Source organism: Mytilus galloprovincialis, chromosome 6 (assembly GCF_965363235.1).
Source record: "Mytilus galloprovincialis chromosome 6, xbMytGall1.hap1.1, whole genome shotgun sequence".
NCBI classification, from domain to species: domain Eukaryota; kingdom Metazoa; phylum Mollusca; class Bivalvia; order Mytilida; family Mytilidae; genus Mytilus; species Mytilus galloprovincialis.
This window is the reverse complement of record NC_134843.1, coordinates 16,231,078-16,258,102: the sequence shown is the minus strand read 5'-3', so window position 1 is coordinate 16,258,102 and position 27,025 is coordinate 16,231,078. Positions and strand designations below refer to the sequence as shown.

The 27,025-nt window shown below is 31.0% G+C and overlaps 1 protein-coding gene across 1 annotated transcript; it reads right to left on the bottom strand.

Annotated features, from left to right (window-relative positions):
• Positions 1-9,548: 9,548 nt before the first annotated feature.
• Positions 9,549-25,447, bottom strand: LOC143079062 (tetraspanin-36-like). The gene is made up of 8 exons (XM_076254215.1): positions 25,350-25,447; positions 21,862-21,989; positions 16,199-16,477; positions 14,998-15,072; positions 13,056-13,160; positions 12,307-12,492; positions 11,238-11,321; positions 9,549-9,798 (listed from the first exon to the last, which is right to left on the bottom strand). The coding sequence occupies exons 2-8, from the start codon at positions 21,919-21,921 to the stop codon at positions 9,688-9,690; spliced, it is 900 nt and encodes a 299-aa protein (XP_076110330.1). The 5' UTR covers positions 21,922-21,989; positions 25,350-25,447; the 3' UTR covers positions 9,549-9,687.
• Positions 25,448-27,025: the final 1,578 nt, after the last annotated feature.

Here is a 27,025-nt window from a genome sequence, read left to right as displayed (position 1 = left end):
GCGTTCCATATCATGGTGTTTAGATCGCAAGAACCACAACTATTATACCTCCTAAGAGAAGACAATTATTTTTCGCGTTTATATATCTACATGTAAACTACGATTATACTACTTTAATATATAGACTGTCTGTATTCTGTCAGGGACTTTCTATGTTAGTATGTTAGTATGTTAGTATGTTAGTATGTTAGTATGTTAGTATGTTAGTATAGAAAGTCGGCCCTGATTCTGTCTACTGTTTTCATTGAAATTTTTACTATTTAAGGGGTCATACCACTTGCATATATATTAAAATAAGTAAAACATGCTCAACTTCATCTAAAACTACCTCGACCAAAAACTTTAACCTGAAGCGGGACAGACACGGACGGACGAATGAACGAATGGATGTACAGACTAGACAACATAATGCCCATAAATGGGGCATAACAATTTATTGTTGAAAGGGAAAATAGTGATTTGGCAAAAATGAAAGTAAGGTAGAGATTAGAAGTAGGCAGGATCTTTTTCGGGGCGTCGGGATCGGGTGTTTTTAAGCTCGGGATTTGGGGATTGATCCTTACGGGATCCGGGAATATATTTTTCGATTTCGGGATTTCGGGATATGCATTTCTTTAAATTCTGCATCTCGGGATTTCACGGTTTTAAGCCCGTGATTTCGGGATCAGGACCCGTCCGACCACCCCTCAAATTAGCCTTAGTCATTTATACATAATTCATATCCTACCATTGGCATGTTAATAAGGCTCTCAAAAGAAAAAGAAAACACTGATGGATTGTCCTAGAAGTATATTTTATTAGGCTAATAATGGTCTATATATAAGCAGTTACATTTATTTCATGTTTGAAACGGTGCAAATTGTTAATTTGATTTGACTTTTACCAAAAGAAGCATTGTAGCAAAGGAGAATAATTGTGGTCTGAGGCCAGACACACGAAAATAATTGAATTTAACAGAAAGGAAACAAATATCGGACTTTGGAAAAAGGGAGAGGGCTTTTGATACCTTTTATGAAATTCTCCATACATAATATCTTTTACAAAAAATCATCCTACAACAGTCTACAAGCTGTATATGCCCGCGATTTCGCGGGTGTGTTCTAGTATTACCTAAACGACAGAACTTGTACTCGTTGTAACTCCGGAGATGTGGAGGATGAATATCATCTTCTATTCCAATGTGTTAAATTTAATGATGACCGCATTCATCTATTTCAAGAGATAACTAAAGTTGCCTGAACTGTTTTTACTCTTAACACAAGAGATAAACTGACATGGCTTATGAACACAGAAGATAAGTCTATTCTCACAGCTGCATGTAAATTTATTTCGAAAAATTGTTAATTATGTGGCTTTCTTGTCTGCTTCAGACACGAAGAGGACTGTGTAAATAACACAGCTCATTGAGCACCGCCCTTTAGTGTCTGTTGCAGTAGGGAAACCTGCACTATTCTCAATACCTATTACTGCAGTATATTTTATTTGCTGTGAATAAACACGAACTTTATACAGGAGGATTGTTAGAGCTTTTTAGATCACAATCCTAGAGCATCGTCCCTTGCTGTCTGTTGCAGCTAAACAATCAATTATATTCATACATTTCCAGCAAAATATTTTTAAATCAAGTGAAGAAAAAAAATAGAAAAAAAATATAAATAAATTAGTAAGTAAGTAAATAAAAAAAGTTTGACGCATCTCTGGAGTTGCAAATAATACCTGTATCACTTTATTTCAATAGTTTATTTTATGATGTTATGTAAAATACTGTTTGTTGTATCAGTTATATATGTTATGTGCATATGCTCTCCTGGGGACCTTATTTGGAAAAATAAAATTTATCTTATCTTATTTCATCTTATCTTATATTAACCCCTCATAAAAGGGATATTTATATCATTAAGGGATTGTTCCCAACCTGATCATGACTTGGATGGAGAATTGTATTATTGTCAGTCACACGTACATAGACCAGATTAAATTATTCAATTATTTCTTGGTGAACAGGGAAAAAATACTTCATAAATTAAAGAAATGTCAAAGTACAAGTGATAAATCAAATTTTAATATTGTCAAAACCTACTATCTGATGTTTACAAAAAAATTATAATCGCTCAACTATTCATTTCAAGTTTCGCCACTAAAATTTGCAAATTAAATATTTTTTTATTAAACTTTTCAAATCGGTCGCTCGCCCCAATTTTTAGAGTCCAAAAATTCGTAGAACAAGAAATTAAATTGGTGTGGTCTTTTTGTACTTTTTTCATTTTGTTGATGACCAAGAGATGACGAGCAGGGTATGACGCATGTTTACTGAAAATAAAAGAAATATAAAAAAGAATATTGGTATAATTGCAAATGAGACAACTCTCCATAAGAGACCAAATGACACAGAAATTAACAACTATAGGTCACCGTACGGCCTTCACCAATTAGCAAAGCCCATACCGCATAGTCATCTATACAAGACCTCGAAATAACAATGTAAAACAATTCAAACGAGAAAACTATAGGCCTTATTTCTGTACAAAAAAATGAACGGAAAACAAATATGTAACACATAAACAAACGACAATCACTGAAATATAGGCTCCTGACTTTGGGTAGTTGTGTGTCAGTACAACATAAGAACGAACTATAAAAATCTGTTGAAAAAGGCTGAATTCATCAAATGGATAAAAATATAAATACTGCAATACAAGCATTTCACATATTGCTTTACTGTGACTTGACTATAGGCGTTGCTTTTTACAGTTACCTATTGTTCAACCAGACTGTAAAATTTACAATACAATTAGGACATCTGAATTGACCGGTTAAAATTTTTAGAGTTGAGTCTATTATATTTTATGCTACCTGTACTTTTGTTTTATTCACCTAGGGTTATTCCTTTAAAGAATTTATAGTATAGAAAATGTTATAAGTTTTCAATGTTTTAAATCCTGATTAAGATGATAATTTCTAATTTTGATTCAATTTTTAAATGTGTAAAAGTTTTTTCTAACTGCATGTTAATAAGTACGAAAATTGAAACTGTTAAAATCAAGATTTAAAGAAAAGAAATATACTAGTCCAAAAAAATACTACAGATTACAGTATACTGCTTTGGTTGGTTATTGTTCAGATTATGGTCAAGTGCAGATTAGTTTAGTCGAGTAAAGTTAATATTTTGATCAAGTTATTACCAGTATAAGTCAAATGATCGTGTAAGAATAAGCACATTCGGGAACCAGTACTTCCCATTTCAGATGATTACTAGTTTGTAGTTTATATGAGATATATGTTTGCATTTGTTTGTTATGTTGTTTGTGTGAAATTAAATTAAACCAAACACGATTAGTCTTCTGAATCATCTAAACGGTATTGACATTTTGATACTACCTTACACTTCATCTTGAATATCAAGAAATAGCAACTATTATGGTACCTCTGACGTTATCTTTAAGATCAAGAGGTGACGAAAATATCAGGATAAATGTTGTTTTGCTTTTTTCTCAAGACCAAAATGGCGACAGTTTTATCGTACCTTTTCGTTTTTCTAGACAAAGAGGGGACGAAAATGTTATAGTACCTCTGACGATTTTTTTTAAAGATCAAGATTTGGCGACAACATAGTGGTATCTTTATTTGTTTTTTAAACATGGAGATTACGACAATGTTACCGTCCTTTGATTTTTTCTTACAGATCAATTGCTGCCGGCAATGCAAAGATAATGTTTGCCTGTTCTTAAAGACCAAGAGGAAACACCAATTTTTTTTTTTTTTTACATTTCACTGTTTTGAAAGGCCACAATGGTACGGTACCATTTAGGTCAAGGGGTGACAAAAAAATGTTTTGCTTCAAGTTTACTAAACAATATGTATATTTGTGTTTCAAGGCTACCGATTTTGTTTAGTCTGACTTGGATCCCTTTATTTTCCATATATATTCGCGATAACTTGATATAATTTATTATGTAAATCACATTGTTTGACCTTTTAGAAGAAATTTCGATTTAACGATGGTTCTTCGTAGGTCGTGGCTAGTGAATAATTTATGTTAAGGGCAAAATAAGATAAATACAATCTGAAATAAAAACAAAAATCTTATGTGACCATTGCTTATAAAACGTATAATGGTTCAAAGAAAGGCCTTGAAATATATAAATTTACCTGAAGTTGTTTTTTATACAAGACTTTCATGATTTTATAATCCGATTTTTGTACGTGCTTCAAACATGCTTTATATATTTCAATAATGCACCCAAAAGAATCAGTAGATGAATTCTTTAGGGACAGGGATGTTATTTGTTAGAAAATAAAATCATTTATATTTAGTACTTTTTAAGTCTTGTATTCAAAGGAGTTGCTAATGTTAAATTGTAAAGATAAAATAACTAAGGAAAATTCAAAACGGAAAGTCCCTTTTAGTTAACAAATTGTCATATTTTTCACAAGGTACGAGCCTTTCCCTATGTAAAAAAAAAAGTGGATTAGACCTGTTGTTATTCAGCAAAAACAAATTAGCATGAATTACATTTTGTTTCAAACTAACAAGAAAAAATACAGTCAGTCACAAAATCAAGACTAAAAGAATATAAATAGACTGGTCGAGTATGATAAATGATTGGTAGAGTTCAATTCCGACATTGAGTAGAGTTCAGAAATTAAAAACGAAATCATAACTGGTCAAGAAAAAGTGTCGTGATGTTTGTTTTTCGTTAATAGATTTTGTTATGGTAAGTTTTCTCAATAGAAATGAATTGGATTTTTTTTATGGGGAGGCTTTCTATCGCCGATTATACGGTATTGATTTTCTCATGATGGAAGACCATTAGCTTGCCTAAAATTTTCACATCAACTTTATTTGAACTTTGGTGGATACATGTATATTTGGCAATCATACTACATCTTCTTATCTTTTAAAGACTGTTGGAGAATGGACTTGTATTACTTCTGACTTGCAAGTATTGTTCATAATATGGTAGAATACAAATCAGTAAACAAGAGTATAATTGTTAATTTCTGTGTCATTTTGGTGTCTTGTGGACAGGTGTCTCATTGGCAATCATACCGCATCTTCTTTTGTATATGTAGTTAAGATTATAATCAAACAATTTCAATTGCAATTCAAAATGGCTAGTAAAATATATTGGTATACTACCTTTTAACAAAACGTGACGATAATCTTATGGGCACTTATACATTTTATAAAAGACCAATAAGTTGCGAAGATGTTAATATATTCTAAATATCACATTGTATAACCTTTGTGTCATGTTAATAGTGAACTTTCTGAACTTGACCATGGCATTTAAAATTTTCAATGAATCATACAAAAGTCTTGTATATTGAACCTGTTTTTCTATATTTTAGAAATTCATCCTAAAAAGAGGAATTCTTTAAGCACAGATATGATAAAGAATAAAATCGTTAAAAAATATATAACTGATACTTTCACGTCTTGTGTTGAAATAATTATATCTTGTTTGTTATAATCCGTGTAGCTCGTTTTTCACTCCCCGTCACTCAGTATAATCCTTTTTAACAGTTGAAACCGTTATATGTTATAATTGTAATTAAGATTATATTTTATATGTTTGCTACTGTACCCCAATTTGTTATGCGTTTACCTATTATGTCTGCTTTGTTTGCTTACACAGTGTTTTGTCAATATAATGGTATTCAATGTGACTCTCATACAAGCTACCTATAAAATAAAACCCCGGCTTAATCCACCATTTACTGCAAAAACAAATGCATGTACAAAGTCAGAAATACGAAAATTGTTCTTCATTCGATTTATCTATTTGAACTTTTGATTTTGTCATTTTATAAGGAGCTTAACCTTTTGAGTTTCTCTTTCCGACGGCATCAAACCCCCAATATTATTATCTCTATTCTAATGAAAATGACAGAAAACAACGTTAAAACATGTATTCAAAATCTCTCATATACCGTCTGCACTTGCGCGTACGTCCCTTAGCACCAATTGCCAATTGACACCATGAAAACATGTGACGTTTTCCAATCAAAATGATCGTTACAAACGTAGTTGCATTAGAATTTTTTTTTGTCGTTTTTTGTTTTTACTAGACATGATTTATTCTGTCTGTCTTCCATTTGATACTTTTTATTATATCTTTATTATTTTCTTTTTTCCCTACATCCAGTTATCTTATCGATGTTATATAAAAACTTATTACTTTACTTCCTTGTATTTGTCAACTGGCTTTTAACTGAACTCGATTATAAGCAATGTCTAATGTACATAAAGGAATGTACTTGGTGAGGTTTTGAATTTTTTATCAGATGTTCATACTCCTACGATACATATTTTTCCCCACCATAACACCAAATTTTCTTTTCATATACGACTTATTGGCTCATAAAATGCCATTAACCAAATATGAACAGATTCTTGTTATCTTTTCCCATATAATACCGATGTAAATGTTAAGGTAAAAGTCCGAGTCATTTTTTTAAAACTCAAATATCTCGAAAAGGAGAACACCAAATATACGACTTCAAGTCAATATTTTAAAGTATTCATTTCAGTACCTGATATAATACCCAATATAGTATGTCATCTTCCCTAATGTATTGAAATATAAGTTTTGACCAGTAGTTCGTTTTGATATTTAGCAAAAGTTAGTCAATGATATCACTGTTACTGTTACAACATATTAAACATAATGGAATTTAGCAACACTTAATTCAAAACAAATCAACTTTGGTGTATAGTATATATAGTTGTGTCATTGGCAATCATACCTCATTTCCTTATTTTTATATTCAATAGAAAAAAATGAACAATAACCATCACAGTAGTCAGCACCTCTGTGTTGACTTGAGTTATCATTGATATGTTCTTAATTATAAATTAACTGTTAACAAAACTTTGCATTTTTGAAAAACTAAGGCTTTTCTACCTCAGGAATAGATTACCTTAGCTGTATTTGGCAAAACTTTAAGAAGTTTTGGTCCTCAATGCTCTTCAACTTCGTACTTTATTTGGCCTTTTAAACATTTTATGATTCGAGCGTCACTGATGAGTCTTTCGTAGACGAAACGCGCGTCTGGCGTATATATGTCATATATAAAGTTTTAATCCTGGCATCTATGATGAGTTTATTCATATCCAACACTGACATCACACAACATCAGAAAAGGCACAGACATGACCAGCACGAAATTCACCAAAGCAGATACTATTAAAGTAAATTTAAAGCAATATGATGATAAGAACATATTAACGGAGGTTATATATAATCGAAAAGTAAAACATACCTTCTTCAATTTGACGTTCTATAATATTTTAACTGTCTCCGATCTTTGATTTATAATAATGAAACTGGTGTTAATTTCAGATTTTAAAATTTATAATTATTAATTCATATGTTTTATAATTGATTTATTGATTCAATTGAAATGAAAATTATAAAAGTGTAAATTAATATACCTCTTCCTACATTAAGAGAATATTCTCGAAATCAATACCGCTTGCACTTTTTTGAAAATGTTTATTTAATGAATTAGACCAAAATGTTAGTTTTACCAAAAATACTTGTCTAATTCTTATTTTTTTCCCACATAACTAAATATCCGTAATTTATATTCCATTATTTTTCTAGTTTTTTTTCATGGTATCAAAAGGACTTATGGTTGCATATGATTATAATTAAATGTTTGACAGTTCCAGCAACCTGTTTTTGAAACAGACATCTGCTATATTTGTTAGTATGTATACGTATATGTGTATTGAAACATCATTTAGTATATAGAAAGTTGGCAATGTTTTAAATTATAGCAATAAATAATTTATCTTTCGACGTAACGCGTCTTCTGATTGGCTGACAGTGTTTTTTTATCAGCTAATAGACATAATTTTGTCATACGACCATGACGTCATTACTGTTTTTCATGATTTACCTCGGCTTAAAATGTAATTTGAATTAAATTATAAGGAATGACTGTAATATTTTTTCTGTCTATTCAAAAAACATAAAAATGTGGTGCACACATTAAGACAAACCGTTACGCAGCTTATTTCGAGTGCAAAAAGTAAAAACAAAAAATATAGTGAACTCCGAGGAAAATTCAAAATAAATACTACATTCATTCCTTGAATATATTATCACAATCAATTCACAACATCTGTCAATTTAGTCTATTGTCTAAAACTGTAGAATAAAGTGTTGATTATTTCAGGAGTGTGAAATTAGAAAAACATACTAGTTACTACAATACATAATGGCCAAGTGTTTTTTATCGACTACATTGTATCTGGAAACCTTAGATCTGTTGTTATCTTCGTGATTAGTTTAGTAGAACCTTGCTTTTACACATATATGTCACGGATAAGATACGTGATCTTGTAATAATGTTCAAACACATACATTTTGCCAGATAAGTTAAGAAGTCTATATCATATCATACCGGTTTTTTTTTGGTACGATGTAAAGTGTTCCTGCATAGAATTCTTTATTATTTTGTTTCATTAAACAACAGAAACTTTCATTATTTTCTAATAAGGTAAAAGGCGGTGTAAATTTTTCCTAAATCTCTTTAAAAGAGAGACGAAAGATACCAGAGGAAAATTCAAACATAAACTGACAACTCCATGATTAAAAATGAACAAAAAACAGACTAACAATAGTTCACACAACACAACATAGAAAAAGAAATACTGAGCAACACGAACCCCATCAAAACTTAGGGTTACCTCACGTGCTCCAAAAGAATAGGCAGATCCTGCTGCATTTATGTCACCTGTCGTGTTGATCATGTTAGTACAAACGCGGTAATAAGTCTAATTCGGTAGTTACGACATAAGGAACATATCCGCTATCATTTGTAAAACGATCAACCAATATGGTTGGCGTTCGTAAATTTATGACGGGATGATTTGTTCAACACTTGGAATTCTTGGTTTAATAGCTTCCTTGTAAGCAGCAATCCTCTGTCATTGATATGAAATACAAGCCCGGGAATATCGTATCTATTGGAAGATATAAACTCCGCATGCAGGCGCTGTTGAAATGTTTAAATAACATTGAGAATGAAAATGGGGAATATTTTAAAGAGAGAACAACCCCACCAAAGAGCAGCTGAAGACCACCAATGCAGTGAAGAAATCCCGCACCCGGAGTAGGATCTTAGCTGGCTTCTTAATAAAATGCGTACAAGTTCAGTGATAATGAACTTATACTAAGCTCCAAAACATATAAGTGAAATAAAATTAAAAAACATACAAGACTAACAAGGGCCAGATGCTCATTGGGACAGGCGCAAAAATGCGGCGGGTTTAACATGTTTTGTGAGATCTCAATCCTCATTTTTTGTTTTTTAAGCATTAGAAAATCCTTTCTCTTATCTCTCTGATCACTGGGCTATAACAGGGATCAAAACATTTCTAAGTTTACATAAAATGCCATGTAAAGCTATATTAACATTGACAAGTACAAAAAGGCAGGGGTAAATAATGCGTCAAACTGAACTACATTCAAATTATTACTAGTTTATGTACCTCATTTTTCACTGGATTCAAGTTATAAAAGTAAACAATGATATAAACATAATGTCTTTACATAATAGAATTATTTACACAATTGAGAATGCATATATGTATCTGTTCCGTTGTAGTATAGAAAACTTAGCAGACATAAGACACACAGCTCTGGTGAGAATAAGCAACAACCAAAAACAGAATTAATATCCATTGTTATCCTTTGTTTTCTTTAGTATAGGCTTCAATGGTCTGACTTTCCTTTTTTCTTTTGCATCTCTATAAAACTTTATTGAGGACAGAAGCAATAGAATCTGTAATAAAAGATTAATTCTTGATTTTATAAATGACGTGCCTGATAACAATGACTTTTTTTTTATTTTAAGAAGGAATCAATAGGCGGCAATTAAAGGCCCAGACATCAAATTCGTAAATATTCATCTTTTTAATTAAGAAATTGTTTCAGAGTAAAACGACATCACCTGACAATATCGAATTCCCTCTTAAAATCATCAAGGGTGACGTCATAAGTATTTTAAATACTACATTATCCGTATTTGGACTGATTTTATCCATCAGTTGAATTAGTAATAACTTGAATACGTACGATTATTTCATGCTTATTGCAATTACTCATTATTCGATTATAATGGATATTGAAAATCATGAATTCACATAAAAATCAGGAGTATTAAACCAATCAACTGCTGCTCTTTTATGTTTAAAAAATCACTTATTTTTTTAACAGACCATATTCAATTTGACTATATATGTAGCAGAAAATAACACTTTCAAAATTTCAAGTCATATAATCAATTGAAAAGATACAAATCAAGTCGCAAAAAACAAAACAACCTGAGGGATTAGAATAAATACAAAAAAAGATCGATACAGGATTTTATAAATCATCACAATTACCAGTTTGCCAGACGAATATTCAATCCTAGCATCACTGAACAAATCTTTCTTTCAAAAGATAAAAAAACAATAATGTCTGACGTTTTATTTTGTAAGGTTTTTGGACTTTTGATTTCGGTATTTTTTGGTAATAATTTTCTACTATTAAAACTCAGTTTTCAACGTTCCGGTCACACTTTGTCTGCTTTTTGTGTATCTGTTTTTAATTACTCAGGTTTAACATTCAGTAGATCCTGTTTGCAATTATTTATGGTGTAAATTTCCATGAATACGCGGTAACGTACTACCATTAAATTGAGAATGGAAATGGGGACTGTGCCAAAGAGACAACAACCCGACAATAGAAAAAACAACAGCAAAAGGTCACCAACAGGTCTTCAATGCAGCGAGAAATTCCCGCACCCGGAGGATACCTACATGTACATGTACCATACCTACATGTACAAGTATTTTTCGTCGATGTAACATTCACCTTCTTACACCACCTTTTCAGATTAATGTAGGATTTATCCCCTTTAACACTTGTTTTTCACATTTACATTTACATTTTAAAGTGCCAATCCAAACCCAATCATGATAATGGCAAGTTATCAGACCACTTTGAACCCTTCGGTATAGACAAGAAACTAATCAGAGATACTAAAATAAGATAAATCACTTGAATGTGCAATGTAAATACTGGATATAGTATTTATGCATCTATCAAAAGTTACTGGAATGAGCAATGAGTAGATACACATGTTTTGCCAATACATATATATATTTCTTGGTTGCACACTTAAAGACTTCGTTTGTACTGTTAAAATTTGATATACCGATATCTAAAAGCACTCACCTGAAGAAGGAAAACATTGCCAATCACGACATAGGTATACATTGACTTCTCTAACACTTTGTTCCAGATAACATCAAAACAACCCTGTAAGTACAATAGTACAGTGGTATTTGTGTTAGTCTTTCAGAACATTAAATCTGTTTTGTTTACTCGGTTTTAGTTTCTTATCCGGATTTGTCTTATCTCAATCGATTTGTGACTTTTTGATAGCGGTATACTACTGATGCCTTTTTGATGAGGTGTTTTCACCAAAATACGATACTCAAAACCAGTGGTTAAATCGTCTTTGCTACGATACGTTAACTAATTCGTTAAATTTAAACAATTCAAAGTCGCCGCTGTAGGAATACGCGTTATGCTTGTGTAACCCGATCTATTATCACATATTCAAGATTTGTTCTCAATTTTCATTTTTTATTCTATTTATCGTGTTTTCACTTTTTTCCAAGGCGGTTACATAATATATTTGCTGAATCGTAACTGCATCATTACTACGAACTAAAAGTTTCGACCAGCAAGTGTTCCAAATTATTCATTTCTGGGTTCGTTTATTTTGAGTATAATTTTCATTGCTCGTCGACAATATTGAAAAATGATCTGTATTTTACAATTTAAGTCACAACTAGGTTAAGTTGCGAATTATAATGCAAATTGAAATTAACTTTTAATTAATGCACGATACGCATGTTTGAATTTAAACAAGTCTGATCAAATGAAAAAAAGATACCAAAGGGCAATTGTGATTCGGTCATATTTATGTTTCTAGCTTTGTTTATAGTTCTAAAACTTGTTTCTAAATTTTTGGGTGAACAATTCAGTTTTGATAACATAAAATGACAAATAAAAAATTTTGCGTATTTGCTTTAATTAAATATTTGTATTTAGAAATCTACACTCTGTAGATTATTAAACCAATTGAGGATTTTTTTAGCTGGGTATCATTGTTACTTATAAATGCATTACCTAGAATCGTTTCTTTTGTTGATTAGTACATATGTCAATGTTTAGACGAATTATATGTTAGCTTGATCATTATATTTTTTTCAATATTTATTGGGAAAATGATAACCTTCGTATAGATATCTTTTGAAGCCTCTCTTGCACAACCAACATCATTATCTGCTCCACCTATGGGTATAGTCTTGCAGCATATTAAAGGAGCATCGATCATGGTGGAAATAGACCCTGGAGTCCTATCCCAAACAGTTGCCTCGTTCTGGAAATCTTTATATGTCTCAGTTCCGCAGCATTCATACTGTAAATTAATCATAACGTTTGATAGCGATATTGAAAGATTTTAGAGTTTAGATTGATTAAACTTACAAGTATCGCAAAATAAGTTATTTCTATGATAATGTAAATTTAATGTTTGAAAAGTCAATTCGATTAGACTTTTTACATCTTCGGCAATTGTTGAGATCAATATCGAAGTGAAAACTAAATAATGTTCATATTAAATACGGAAACAATTGCCACTTCTAAGCACCGCTATTGAGCTTTTTCGTGACGGCCATTTTTTATTGGTGGAGGAAGCGGGATTGTCCGAAGAAAACCACCGACATCTGAAAGGTAAACTGGCAATCCCAATCAATTAAAATTGGAGTCAAGTGTACCCGCATGAGCGTGGTACGAACTCACAATCTCAGTGTTGAATAGATAGTGATTACAGTAGTGACTACTTATAACATCCGGTCAACGATGCCCCTTTTTTTAAATTTATTGTTACCCTTATAATTTCAAGTCATCAAGTATTTTTTTACATTTATAAACTTGCTTTATATGAACATAAGATATTTCTAATTTTCTAAAAATACAAACGTAGTCCATAAGAAACATCCACCCTAGTGTCCTGTCATTATTTCCCGCTAATCCTTGGAAGTCTGCTATTGTAAAGTCCATCTCTCTTTTAATTTGACCTTGAATCTTTAAAATAACAACACGCATGACATTTAATATTAAGTGTATTACACATGATGTATCTATGACAGTGACCCCTTGGATATCATCTTAATATTAGAATTTCAAAGTGTAGTACTGGTGAAACCTTTGTTTAGGTCTAAAAGTAATAACACATACGTATATAACAACATTTATTTAGTGTTAACCTTTTGGTGAAATTGATATTAAGCCATGCGAAATAAATCAAAAGGACAAGGCTTGTCTTGTTTGAAATATATTAGAATAACGTATTTAATATCTGAGATTAAAGAAAGAATAATTTAGTGAATTGAAGTTTTAGTTTTATAAGTTTAAGATAACCCAGGGGCCAATTTATAAAAGACATTTCGTCGATATAAAGAACGCCTTTTCTACAACTTCTGTAAAAGACAGACAAAAGAAACAAAAGGGAAATTCAAATTCAAAGGTTAAATACGAATTGACAAGGTCATTGTAAAACAAAAACGAAAAAGGACAAAAGGACAATAGTGTACAAAACATATCACAGAAAACTTCAGACTGAGCAACACGAAAACAAACAAAAAATAGATATTTTTATACTGATAAAAATGGTCATTATGTGCCTTTCAAGCGAAATTAAATTCTTTGTATTAGAGATAAAAGAAGTAAGAATATTTGATACCCACAATTCAAACCTAGACCAGAAAAAAACCACAAGCATACCAAAACGTATTTAATTTTCCTAAGTACCCCCTTAATAAATATGCTTCTTACAAATAAGTATACAACCAATGGAACCCAGCTAGTGCTCGTGTGAATGTTAGAAGTCTGTCTGAAGCATTATCGTCAACATGGGATATGGTAATGGCACAATATATCGAAATTCTATTGATATAACGAACCAAAGCAACGTCATTTTTATTGATGTTCATTATCTCAAAGCCATAACGTCGTAGACATATGTTTGTTAATATAGAGGATTTAATGGAAAATAATGAGTTGTTTTTGATACTTGGTAGACGGTGAAAAGGTTCATATTTGTAGAAAATAAATAAGAAAGTAAATGGCGTATGATTTATCTGCTTGACAATGTCTATATCTAATACGATATTGAGACTGGAATTTGACACAATAAGTGCGGGTCAATTATATGCATGTGTTATATATCTACAACGCTGTGGTTTCCATGACCAAGGCAAGACATAAATGAGGGTGGAAAGATACCAGAGGGACAGTTAAACTTCATATTTGCCACCATACGTCATCGCAATCTCAAACAAGAATCAAGGGTTCCTAAACGTAACCATAGCATGGCAATGTCCTCACACGCAGCAAGGTCTCATGTGGCTATTTGGTCGTTATAGTAATTCATAATGACCTGACTTATTACATTTTTAAAAACAAATGTATGGCAACGTGATTCTAATCATATGTATCCTTTGATCAATTGAGGACAATAATTGTTGTTTAAGTTTAATTATTTACTGGGTGTTATCGGTTGTGCAGTTTTTATTTATGAATGTCAATAATCATTCAGTCATTTGGTGCTCAAACCGGAGGATGCACATGTACACTTAGTCTAATACTTGATGAGCTGCATATGTGTATCAGATAATGAACATACAAAGAAAAGTATGAATTCAAATTATTAATTTTTTATAAATTATATTCTGCAACAATTTTTAAAAAGGGGAGAGTTGAAGGATACGTTTAGCCTGGGACTGATGAATTATCCATATTCGTAGCATGTAAATTATTAACCTCTTAATATACGAAAAAAAAACTACAAAGACAGAAGTTACTCTATTATGACTTAATAACAATATAGCATTCAAATATCTGAGTGACTGTTTATACTCACAGTAATTGGTACTGTAAACATAAGTACTAGAATAAGAACTTCCACAAACATTATAATACTCTGCACTATGATATACTGAAATTGGAAATAAGAATTTCATATTTCAACTTTGTCGGAAAGAAGGTAAAAGCCAATGCTTTGCCCCAAAGCCTTACATAACAAAATATCAATTTAGCATATTTTTTTTAATTCTATTGAAAATAAACATGTTGATACCTTATCTGTCAGATTTAGTGCTCTGCTTCATACGAGTACTAAAACAAATCGGCCACAGGGAGTACCAGTTGGAATACCGACTATCTATTAAAATATTAATCCACCAAACTCAACAAATATTTTGTCGATTAAAAACAGTCCAGCATTTTGTTAATATCATCTCCAATATATTTTTTGATAGAATCAGTAAGGTTCTTCACAACAATAAATTTAGTATAACCCTAAACAAATATTTTCAGTGGCAACATTTAAGATCAGGTTACTTGACAAGATGTTTTTAGTTTTGCCCCTAAAATGCAAAACATTTTAAATCTTTCAAAAATATATAACATATTATTTAAAAACATTAATATTGATGTATGAATGTCTTATCTTTTTCGTACATTTAAGCCCCATTGGTGGCCTTTGGCTGTTGTCCCCTCTTTGGTCGGGTTGCTCTTTGATACATACCCCATTTCCATTCTCAATTTTATCGGAAGGTTGCTGTTTGGTAGATTGATGATCGGAATCAATCGATAAACGTGAACTCATAACACATTATTCTTTAAAACAGAATTGTATTGAGTTTGGTAAAGTGCAATTATTTTATTTCAATTATATAGAAATTATGACGACAACATACACCAAGTTTAGTAAGATGCTGTTGCAGATCCTAAATTATTTTAAAATGTGTGAGATTTCGGAAGAACACGTGTATTGCCTGCCGTCTTCGACAAATTTAGCTGAAAAAAAAACTGTTTTTGGTGTGAGAAATTCAAAAATCACTTTTATTAAAAATTCAAATAGCGGGTTTGCATTTATAGATATTATCTTGCACTTACATTTTATAAGTTTGAAGAACAAAAAATGTTGAAATTGAAACTTGAAAGATTCTTTTCTTTCGAATTCATATTTTCTCATAAAATAAGATAAGTGATTTGGTTCTTGCTTTGTGAACCGTCGATGCATATCTTAATATTATAATGATTTAAACTGGAATACTCACTATTAACAAGAAAATTCTAACTTTGTACCAAGCCCCACAACAACCACTGAATGACAGAACGAACATGCAAAGCGCCACACCTATCATCGAATGCGCAATCCATCCACCAAGAAGCTGGGTAAAACTAAATCTATCAATGTTGTCCACATCACCAATGCCAGTCGTTGTAATCAAATCACGGATATTATCTTTTGTCTTGGTTTCCAATGCCTCGATAAAGTCCAACTTTGCTCCAGTGTGGAAGAGGATTCCAAATACCAGTAAAACAATACTTCCGAACTGTGAGAAAACAAATGTTATAAAGGGAAATCAAATAGAGCAGTCCTATTCTATGTGGTCAGTTGGGCCAAGTATTTGTAAAATGACAAAAAAAAAACAACGGCGTTGATTAAATGTTACTATGTATGAAGAGTTGATACCGTCTTTTTTTAATTTTATTGTTACAAATGCAGTTTTTTTTTCAAATAGCAGGAAAAACGGATATTTTCGACCATCATCGTGGTCCTTTTATAATAAGATACTTAGCACAGTTAAATCCCCGAATGTCTTCCTAACAATGAACCACCTATCTAAACAAAAAACTATGATAGTTTATTAGAATGACAGAGAAAAGCTGCTGTACATTCAAACTTTGTCTAACGCAGAGCAGGGGCGAAAGATATCAAAAGGACATTTAAACTCTTTAATCGAACTAACTGATAGTATTGAAAGACTGTTTAATAATTATTTCGACTACAGACAATAAGATATAACACATTTTATTGTATAGTAATATAATATTTCCAACAGAAAGTAACCAAAAGTTAGCGTGCAATAAATTCTATTATTGCACTAGTGCAATAAATCTTCAAAATTCATGACGTCATCAATGACAAAATCTTAGTTTAAACCAATTTTTACTTTCAAATATTATATTGCTATACAATAAAAGGGTTATTGCATGAATATTGGGGAATATTGTCCCTCGTAGAACATATATTGCACTCGCAAGCTCGTGCAATATAAAATTCTACTCGGGACAATATTCCCCAATATTCATGCAATAACCCTATAATCCAACCTAACACATAGCAAAAACATCAAAAATAAATACAGAATATTTGATGTACAAAATATTAAGTCGTTTACCAACACAAAATTACACTCAGTATAACATTCATATCTGGGAATTAGTCGCGGTCGGTACCTAGCAGAAAGACGACAAAGATGTCAAACCAAAATCTTAGACGTGTTACAAAATGTCATAAATAAGATTAGAGACAGACACATCGTATAGAAAAATTTACGGAGTATGATTTTTAATCTTTCGTCCTCATAACTCTGTTGGAGCAGCTTCTACGTCAGCAGCACACTCCTGCGTGTGAATTCAGTATCAACTTGGATATGAAAACATCAAACGACCGAGCAGAGGGTATGTTACTGCTAAGAAATTGGAAATTGATAATTTGGAAATAAAAATCAACCCGTTTGTCACAGTGTTGAATTAAGGTCGTCCATTTTTGTCAATATTGCAGAAAAGATCAAGGTATGAGGCAGTCCTTCTTGTTTCGGAAGTTTCCTTAATTCAAGTTCACTGGGATATATGAGATGCAAGTACTGACTTTGATATGGGTTATGCAGTGATAGGACATCATTGATATACTAGTGTCTGAAATTAAATTAAAGAATTTAAGTTGCTTTTTCTTTTTGTCTTTGTCTATGGAAGGTTCGGAATGAATTCTGCTTCATACAAGTACAAAAACTAATCGGCCACAGGTGTGCATAATTAGTACCCGAGGGAATATCGATTGTCTATTGAAATGTCAATCCTCCAAACTTAATCCAGCATTTTTTATATTTTTTGTATCCTCATTTTTATAGAAAAAGTTCTGTTTAATGAGATGGTGAAGTCGATCTTTCAATTGAGCATGGGGAATAGAAGTGTAAAGCGTGGACATATCAAAGGTCTTAATGATAAATACCAGGAAGTATTTATAATTGTACAGTAATCATACATATTAAGGTGGCTCGCGGGTCAACATCATTTTTTATTTAATAAAGGATTTCTCTATATTTTATATAAATGAACTTTATCTTATAGTTAATAGAAAAATAAAATAAAAAATAGGTCACCATTCATTTGCGCTCACAGTCTGCCTCCGAAAGAAGCATACATTTTTGTAAAGGTGTTTTTTTTTTCTGTTGAGAAATAAAGGTAATATCGAAATAAAAAAAGAAAAGTATTACAGAAATCGCTAAAATTTTACAATAGTTTAGTTTAAGTACAGCTTATTTGGAAATTATAATAAAAAATATAGGTAAACAGGATATTTCAATTTTAATGCGAAAAATTGCATTTTTCAACCAAAGGGAGATAATTTGGAACTTTTTCAATGATACATACATTTTAAAAGTCATCTGGGGCCAACACGAATTGATTTTTTTAATGATTTTGTACCACATGATAAAGTAACAACTACTAAAGGTACATGTAATAAATAAAATTTGTAATGAAAAACACATGTTTAATTTTTTTCTGAAATTTTTATACGCTCGAGCCTCCTTAAGTCATGCTTTAATTTTTCATAAACGAAATCAATGTTGGTACAATATGAGAAAAAACTCTTATTCCTTAGATAATATTTAATAAAATCATTTAATTCCTAAAACTTCTAGTTATTTCCAACCAAAGGTAAACCTTATTGCACTTTAATATGACAAACCCTTTTCTCACATCTTTAAATTCAAATTGAGTGTCTAGACATTTTGTCAGACTTTACTTGTTTTTATTTTTCTTAATTTGAACGGAGCTCTTAAAGGTCAATGTGTTTGTTTTATCATTTTTAACAATCATTCACAAACATATATTTTCAATTATGGTGATTTTAACAAGTCTATACAAAAAAAAACCAGGATACATGCTGTTGTAAATTTGCAAAAAACAATCTCGACCGGTTTTTATGAATGAGTTCCACGAGCTCATGCACACTCAATATAAAGAGCGTTTTCAAGTTTGTTTTTTCTGTTTCTGTATGGGTTTTTTTTTCTCCTCATAAGGCCTTTATTTATTGTCTTTTTATTGATACCTATACATTATAATTATATCATAGTTCATAAAACTTACCTTTATCACTTTGTCAACAGTCAAAATAAATGTCCATACGAATTATGTCAAAAATCATAATACCTATCCTGATAATAATAAAAAGTTAAATAAATAAAGAAAACTAAATCCATGTTGTTGTTGGGTTATTTTTATCTGATATGGTCATTTTGATATTTACATCTTTGAAACTGATTAGAAAATCATTACGTTATTTTCAGTCCATCTTTCAATTTACAGGACACTATTGCGGTGAATTCAGTGCTGTTCAGACTATTCGTTTGCACTCAATTAAGATATGTTAAGTTTTTCTCTGTAAGAACATTGTCTGAAGATACAAAATTTATCACAGTAAATAACATTTTTACACCAAAGTCAGATCTTGTAACAGGATTTTAATCTGTAACATTGTTTTTTGATAAATTTAAACAAAAGGATATGTTAACATTACTTATATGGAAACTTGTTGGCTATATTGTGTATATTTTTGTTTGTTGAAGGTTATGAGAGGGTTTGGCGCTCACAAACATGTGACATTCTGCCATATCCTGAATGTGCCGGTAAAACAGACCGTTAGGGTAATTGTGAAGATTTTAGTAATTTAGCATGATTTAATGATGCTATTACTCGATATAAGTGCATTGTATTGTCAAAAACAGCAAATATCAATGTAGCAGCAGCATTCTAGTTTCCAATAAATAACTGAAAGTTTAAATTTTAACAATTTTGTAAAACTGCTATATTTTGGGGTCAAAAAGGGGTCTTACCGGACTTACTCCTTTTCAGCGTGACCAAGAATAGTGGTATAACAGATATACAAACTGTAAAAAAAACTAGTTGAAGAGGGATTGACACCTCTTATTGACATGAGCAACAAAACAACTTACAAATAGTCAAAAGAAACATAAGAACCGATCTGAGAAACTAGTAGTTACTAAACACTTCAATTGATAGCTCACTGCAACTAATAAATAACTCATGTTTACCAGACATGAATATCAATCTGTACGCACCCTATGAAAGAAGTGTAAATACGTCGAAAACACCCAGAGTTAAAATATAACCTTGTGCAATGTGAAATTATATATAACGACCGGTGTTCAAATGTCATAAATTAATAGAGAGAAAACAATTCTGGGCTATAAAAAACCGAGACAACACATCAACTATCTATACGAAAAACTAAGGAACAACAGGAACAATAAAGTGAAATGGGAAATTGATAAGTAAGAAATTAAAATCATCCCGTTTGTCACGGTGTTAAGTATAAAGTCGCCCATCTGTTAGGAAAAGATAGAGAAATTAAGCAACCCTTTTTGTTTCAGTGGTTTTCCTAATTTCAAATTGATTGGGATATATGAGATGCAAGTAATGACTAAAATATGAATTTTCCAGTGATAGAGCATCATTAATATATATCTGAAAATGAAATTTAAGAATTTTACAAGGTGCTTTTTCTTTTTGTCTTTTAGAAGGTTCTGAATAATTTTTATTCAGAGTACAAAAACAATCAGCCAGAAGTCATCTTTTCTAGAAGGAATTAGTACCCGTTAAAATACCTACTGTCTATTGAAATATCAATCCTCCAAACTCCATAAATATATTGTCAATTAAAAACGTCCAGCATTTTGAAAAAGATCATGTTCAATGTATTTTCTGATAGAACAGTAAGGTTCTTCACAAAAATAAAAAATCATTATAACCCAAAGCAAGAAAGTTGTATATACTATTCCCATTTTGATAGAAAAAGCTCTCTTTAATGAGATGATGAAGTCGATCTTTCAATTGAGCATTAGGAATAGTAGGGTAAGGCGCAGAAAATCAAAGGTTTTAATAATAAATGCCAGCAAGTATTTGTAGTTGTATAGTAATTATGCATATTAAGTCATGTTTTAAGTTATTATTAGCGAAATCAGTATAAGTACAAATATGATAAAATCTCTTATTCCTTAAATAACATATAATCGAATCATATGATTCCTGAAACTTCCAGTTATGTCTAACCAAAGGTAACCTTATTGCACTTTAATGTGACAAACCCTTTTCCGCACATCTTTAAATGCAAATTGAGTGTCTTGACATTTTGTCAGACTACTTGTTTGGTTTTCTTTAATTTGAAAGGATCTCTCAAAAGTCAATGTGTTTGTTTTATCATTTTGTACAATCATTCACAAACATCTATTCGTTCTTAGTATGGTGAGTTACAAAAAAAACAAGATACATATATCCATGCTGTTATCGTCAATATTAAAAAAAAAAATAGTATTTATGAATGAGTTCTACGACCTAATGCACACTTAATCTAAAACGTGTTATCAAGTTCTTTTTTTCAGTTTTTATTTGTTCATTTTTTCTCCTCATAAATGAAAACAGCCGTAATATACCGCTGTTAAAAAGTCATTAATCGATTGAGAGAAAACAAAAAAGGCTTTTTTTTTATCAATATGTGACCATTTTATAAATGTTTTTCCTTACTATTGACGGATATATCTTACAAATACAATTGGTACCATGGTTTTCGTATTATCAATAATATTAATGTAGTTTTTCTTTATGTTTCATACTAAATTGAAATACTTACCAGTAATATGAAATTTAAAGCAACAATGAAAAATTTCAGTCCCTTTGTAAACGAATCCATCTTTGTAGTTTTTTCTTTTTTCTAAAAAGGAAGATAGCTCAGCTTTTCATGTTTTCATTTTCAAAGATCTAAAAAAAAAATAAAAGTACCTTTTTATTATTTCAAACTCTGACAACAACTTTTCATCCTTTGTAGAATATAGGGTATTCTTTTAAGAACGTTCGCTACTCTGTTTTAAGGTGACAAGATTTTTAAGGACGTTCGCTACTCTGTTGTAAGGTGACAAGCTTGTTTAAGAACGTTCGCTACTCTGTTGTAAGGTGACAAGCTTTTAAAAGACTGTTTCCACTCATAGTGGATGTGTTCCCCGTTTTAGTTTGTAACCCTGATTTGTTTTCTCTCAATCATTTGATGACATTTTGAACAGCAGTATAGTACTGTTGCCTTTATTTATTAATTGATAGTATGTGAATAAAAGAACCAAAAGAGAAAGTAGAACAACATGAAGGGTCCGTGTGCGTGTCTTCGAAATTTGTCATTGCAAATTTGGCAGGAAATAAATATCTCTAGATTATCCGTACACTTAACGTAGACACTCTTTTTCTCTCAAACATTATAAAAAAAATAAGGATTTGATAATATTTTCAAATGTGTTTTTTTTAAATACGGGTAAGCATGAAATTCAAATTACTGGAATTGCATGGATTAAACCCCAGGATGCTGAATATTTAGCAAAACTTTGAACAAAAGATAAGCGAACATCCTGAAATACAGTGTTTAGTTCTACATGATACAGTGTTTAGTTCTACATTATACAGTGTTTATGAATGTCTTGGTCAGGACCCTGTATATTAAAGAAAAAACTTTAATCATGTTTAACGTTTATACAAAAAATTAGAAAATTACCATAGTCTATGTAATCTTATTTCAGGTACTGAATTGTCGCTTAAAAGTTTTGAGGCATGAAGGCAATGGCAACCTACATATTTAATATATTTTTGTGAAAGATCGTCATACTTCCAGAGTTTTCTTGTTTGTAATATACTATACGTAAAATCAATTACATCTGAAACATATCAGTTGGTCAAGCATTGAGTATTCTTATTGGCGTTGAAACAAACCAGTGGTTCCGGCAATGAATCATTTCATTTGCGAGATGTCCATCGAGACAACCGAACAGCTGCATCGGTGAAGATCGTTTGTACATTTAATAACACAAATACTATTTTAAATCTTCTAACTTATACCCAAGAATCTAGATAGTTTTAGTTGTGGAGAAGGATCTGATTACCCTTACGGAGCACCATATTACATCCAAATGTTTTATTGGGTTCGTGTTGATCAGTTTATAGCTTTGTTTTCTATTTTGTGCTTTGCGTATTATTGTTTGTATGGTATTCATTTTCTATTTTAGTCATAGCGTTGTCAGTATATTTACAACTTTTGTTGAATGAGTTTGAATGTCCATTTTGCCATTCTCTGTTGTATAATTTGCACTCATCGAGAAGAGCTTCAAAAATAGTGTTGTTCCCGGATCTTTTATTCAAAATTTAATAGAACGCGTTAATCCTTGTAAATATGAGAGTGTTATCATCAGAGATGATATTGATGATAATGACGAAGTCTGTGGATTTCTGCAATACGATTAATATGTAACTTGCGCAGATATTATCTGAAAAAGGCATAAGCCATAGTCTTAAGTAAAACAAAGAAAGTGGCTGGAACATAAATACATTTATATATATTACTTTCGACATGTTAACCATTTTGTAGTGACATATTTTCAATATTTCTTTTTAATATTTAATAATATTTTATCAATTATTTTTAATATTTAAGAAAAAGAACACAATCTTGCCACTGCCAGTCTTACTTTTTTTAATATAAGGATATTCAAAATAATTTTGAACCAGTGTATAGTACATACATTAATTCTTGATCGTTTTACGGTATACTAGCAATCAATATTGGCCTAAAGATTTACAAAAGATTAAATTCCTATTGTTGCTATTTCATGCCACTAGAGCCATCAGGTCATCCGATGAGGTTGGTGTAGAGGGATATCTTATCGCCAATGTCAACACATTTATAAATCAAAATCAAAGATTGCTTAAGACAGTCATGCATTTCAGCTGATAAAGAAACTTCATGAAAATGTTTTCATGAAGGACCCTTCGAAAATTGGGAATGTTTTTTTATATAAATTAAGTCAAGTCAGTGGTTCCAAAAGAGCCGGTAATGTAAACAGACAAACGACAGATGGACGGACACAGAAGCTAGAGGTGACCACAGTCTACATGGAACTATGGGTTTAAAGTTTTAAGAAGTAAGATTATAATTTTTGATTTCCCATGAATGTCTCTAGACAATCATACTCCATCCTCTTATTTTTATATGTATAGTTAGTGTTGTACAGACTATATGTATGAATTGTCCAAATAAAATTTCAATTCGGTCGTCGGCATCTCCTTTCATTACTATATTCATTTCATTTGAAATTTTTTACACTTCGGTTAACCACTCATATGAACAAATTCTCAACCAAATACCAGTTATCCAAGGAGAGGACACTCTTTTCGTAACCAATTACTATTCACAATTAATCTTTTTTTCAATATTTACAACAGTTGCTTTTACATTTGATTGGTTTATGATATAGGGTGATAGGATACAAAGTGAGCATGGAATAAAGTTGACGGCAAAAGATTAAATAACACCAGCGACAAAAGTAAAACGACACAACGACAAACGAAATTAATAGTCCTCAAAACTACAGATCTACACCAATACAAAGAATATACAATAGTGGTTAGGAATAAGTCAATAGTTCCTTGAAAGCATTGACCAACTTTTACGGATAGCATGATAGGAGTCTAAAGCCCCTTAAATAGTGTCACCTGGGGTATATATTTATACGTGATGTTGCTTCGTAGAAATGAATACAACTTGAATCTGAATATGAGTAATTAAGTCTGAAAGCTAAATAAGTAAATGTAAAGACAATCTTCAATTTCCAGTGTGTATAAAATATGAGTATGTGGTGTAATTTGCAGTGGGACGAACTGTATGTTGAATTTATTCGTGGCATGATTGACAATGCCGTATGTTGATTAGTTTAATTGGGTTTTTGCGGTTGCTTGTCTATTGGTGTGTACCGTATCTCGTTTAATTCATATAGTAAAAGGAGGTCCCAATAATTGTCTATGTGACTTATTCACAGTAAAACATAATATAAATGCTGTATATATATGTAATTGAAATATTTTCAACCAAGAAGGTAAAAATAATATCTAATAACATAAATGACGGTATAAATAGTTTAACAGTTTAACTTATATTGAACATTTTTGAGATATATATAAAATTGTATTTTAAAGATATATTGAGTGCAGTCAAGATCCATAAACCATTGCCAATTCACTTATTATTTCTATATATGTTTTTCGTGAAAAAGGTTAATGAAAACAATAAGAAAAATATAAACATACCATCAGATCATCTCCCCTTACAGTGTAGTTATGGTCTAAGGATTATTTTATGTTACAAAATAGAATATAAAACAATGCTCTTTAACAATAGATATTTGATGTAGCGCCAATGGATTTTAATGATAACATGTCAATTGAAATAATTAAAATAGTCAACATCGATTAAATGTCTTTGGCAATTGTTAATTCAAAGTATAATATTTAAATTACAATTGCAGTACTTTAAATTTACTAGTAGGTTGCATGCATAGTCTTCGTCTCTCCCTCCCTATCCCTCTATTTCTTTCTCGCTGAATTTCTCTTTTTTTATTGCAGCTCAATTTTTTCACAAATATTCAATGGTTTTCTGTTTTAACTATGTGAATACGAAGAAAAAAGAATGTGAGTGATCATTTTACATTTTTTTGTAGCTAATTTATATCAACCTGTATTTTACGAATAGTTATTTATTCTGAAGTTTACTATTCACGCGTAACTATATAATTTGATGATTCCAATACCTGTTATATAGTGTAATTCTTAATAAAAAAAAACATCTTTTTTAATACAGGGCACCTCAACGGAGACAATAAAATACCCTATTGCAATGGCAGGCCGGATTTGTATAAAGTATTATATGAAAAAAAGTAAAATCACAAAAATACTGAACTCCGAGGGAAATTCAAAACGGAAAGGCCCTTATCAAATCTCAAAATCAAAGCAAAGACACTAAACGAATGGATAACAACTGTCATGTTCCTGACTTGGTACAGGCATTTTCAAATGTAGAAATGAAAACGGAAGTAGCAAAATTATCAACTATGAAACTCAGCGCTGAATAGAATTGGATGCCAATTGTATGTGTATTCTTCTATTATTTGTTTTAATTTTGTTTGAATTAGGATCTTGTTATTTTTGTTTTCTTTTATTTATTAAATATAATGATATAATGAAAAGATATCATTGTGCAATAAACATTTTAAGAAGATTTAACATCCTTCTCTTTCATTGAACTTATATTGGTAAGCATCTTCCTTCGTGGTCTATTATTTTGCATTCATGCTATGTATTTAAATGTTAAAATGTATCACTAATATATATTATGAATTGTATTACTTCAAGATTTGAGAACAAAGAAATATGTTATTGAAACGTTTTAAATAACCCTTGATATTATAATGAACAAAGAAACTAGGTAACTAATACTTTAAAGTAACAAAATTGCATTCGTCATTTCAACAATAATTTTACAAGTCTCTACCGTTTTTTCGGCTGTTAATGTTTGAATGATGATTGCTTAGCATCAAGATGTAAATATTTCAGGTTTTGGACACAGCTGGCTTTTAGTTTGACAAGCTATAATATATAGAGAATATCATATGGCGTTTTCAATATCGCATCCGTATCAACCCGAGACACCAATATAATCCCAAGACCTCTACTCAAGGGATTATATTGGTTGAGGGTTTATACGATGTATGATATTGAAAAAGCCATATCATATACATTTTATTATATATATATACCTCAAGAAGATGTTTTTTATGTGACATGACTTCATACAGATAAGGTTTGAAATGACGTCATACAGATTATAGGTTTGACATGACGTCATACAGATCAGGGTTTTGATACAGCCTTTGCAACAGTGACTGCAATCGATGACGTGACGTCATACAGATTAAAGGTGTGATAAA

Excerpts from the sequence above, each read along its gene's own strand:
- LOC143079062 (XM_076254215.1), bottom strand. The coding sequence starts at position 21,921 with ATGGATTCGTTTACAAAGGGACTGAAATTTTTCATTGTTGCTTTAAAT. Across the intron at positions 15,073-16,198 it reads TTAGAATTTTCTTGTTAATA|TATATCATAGTGCAGAGTAT; the intron begins GTGAGTATTCCA and ends TTCCAATTTCAG. Across the intron at positions 11,322-12,306 it reads CAAAAGATATCTATACGAAG|GGTTGTTTTGATGTTATCTG; the intron begins GTTATCATTTTC and ends TTGTACTTACAG.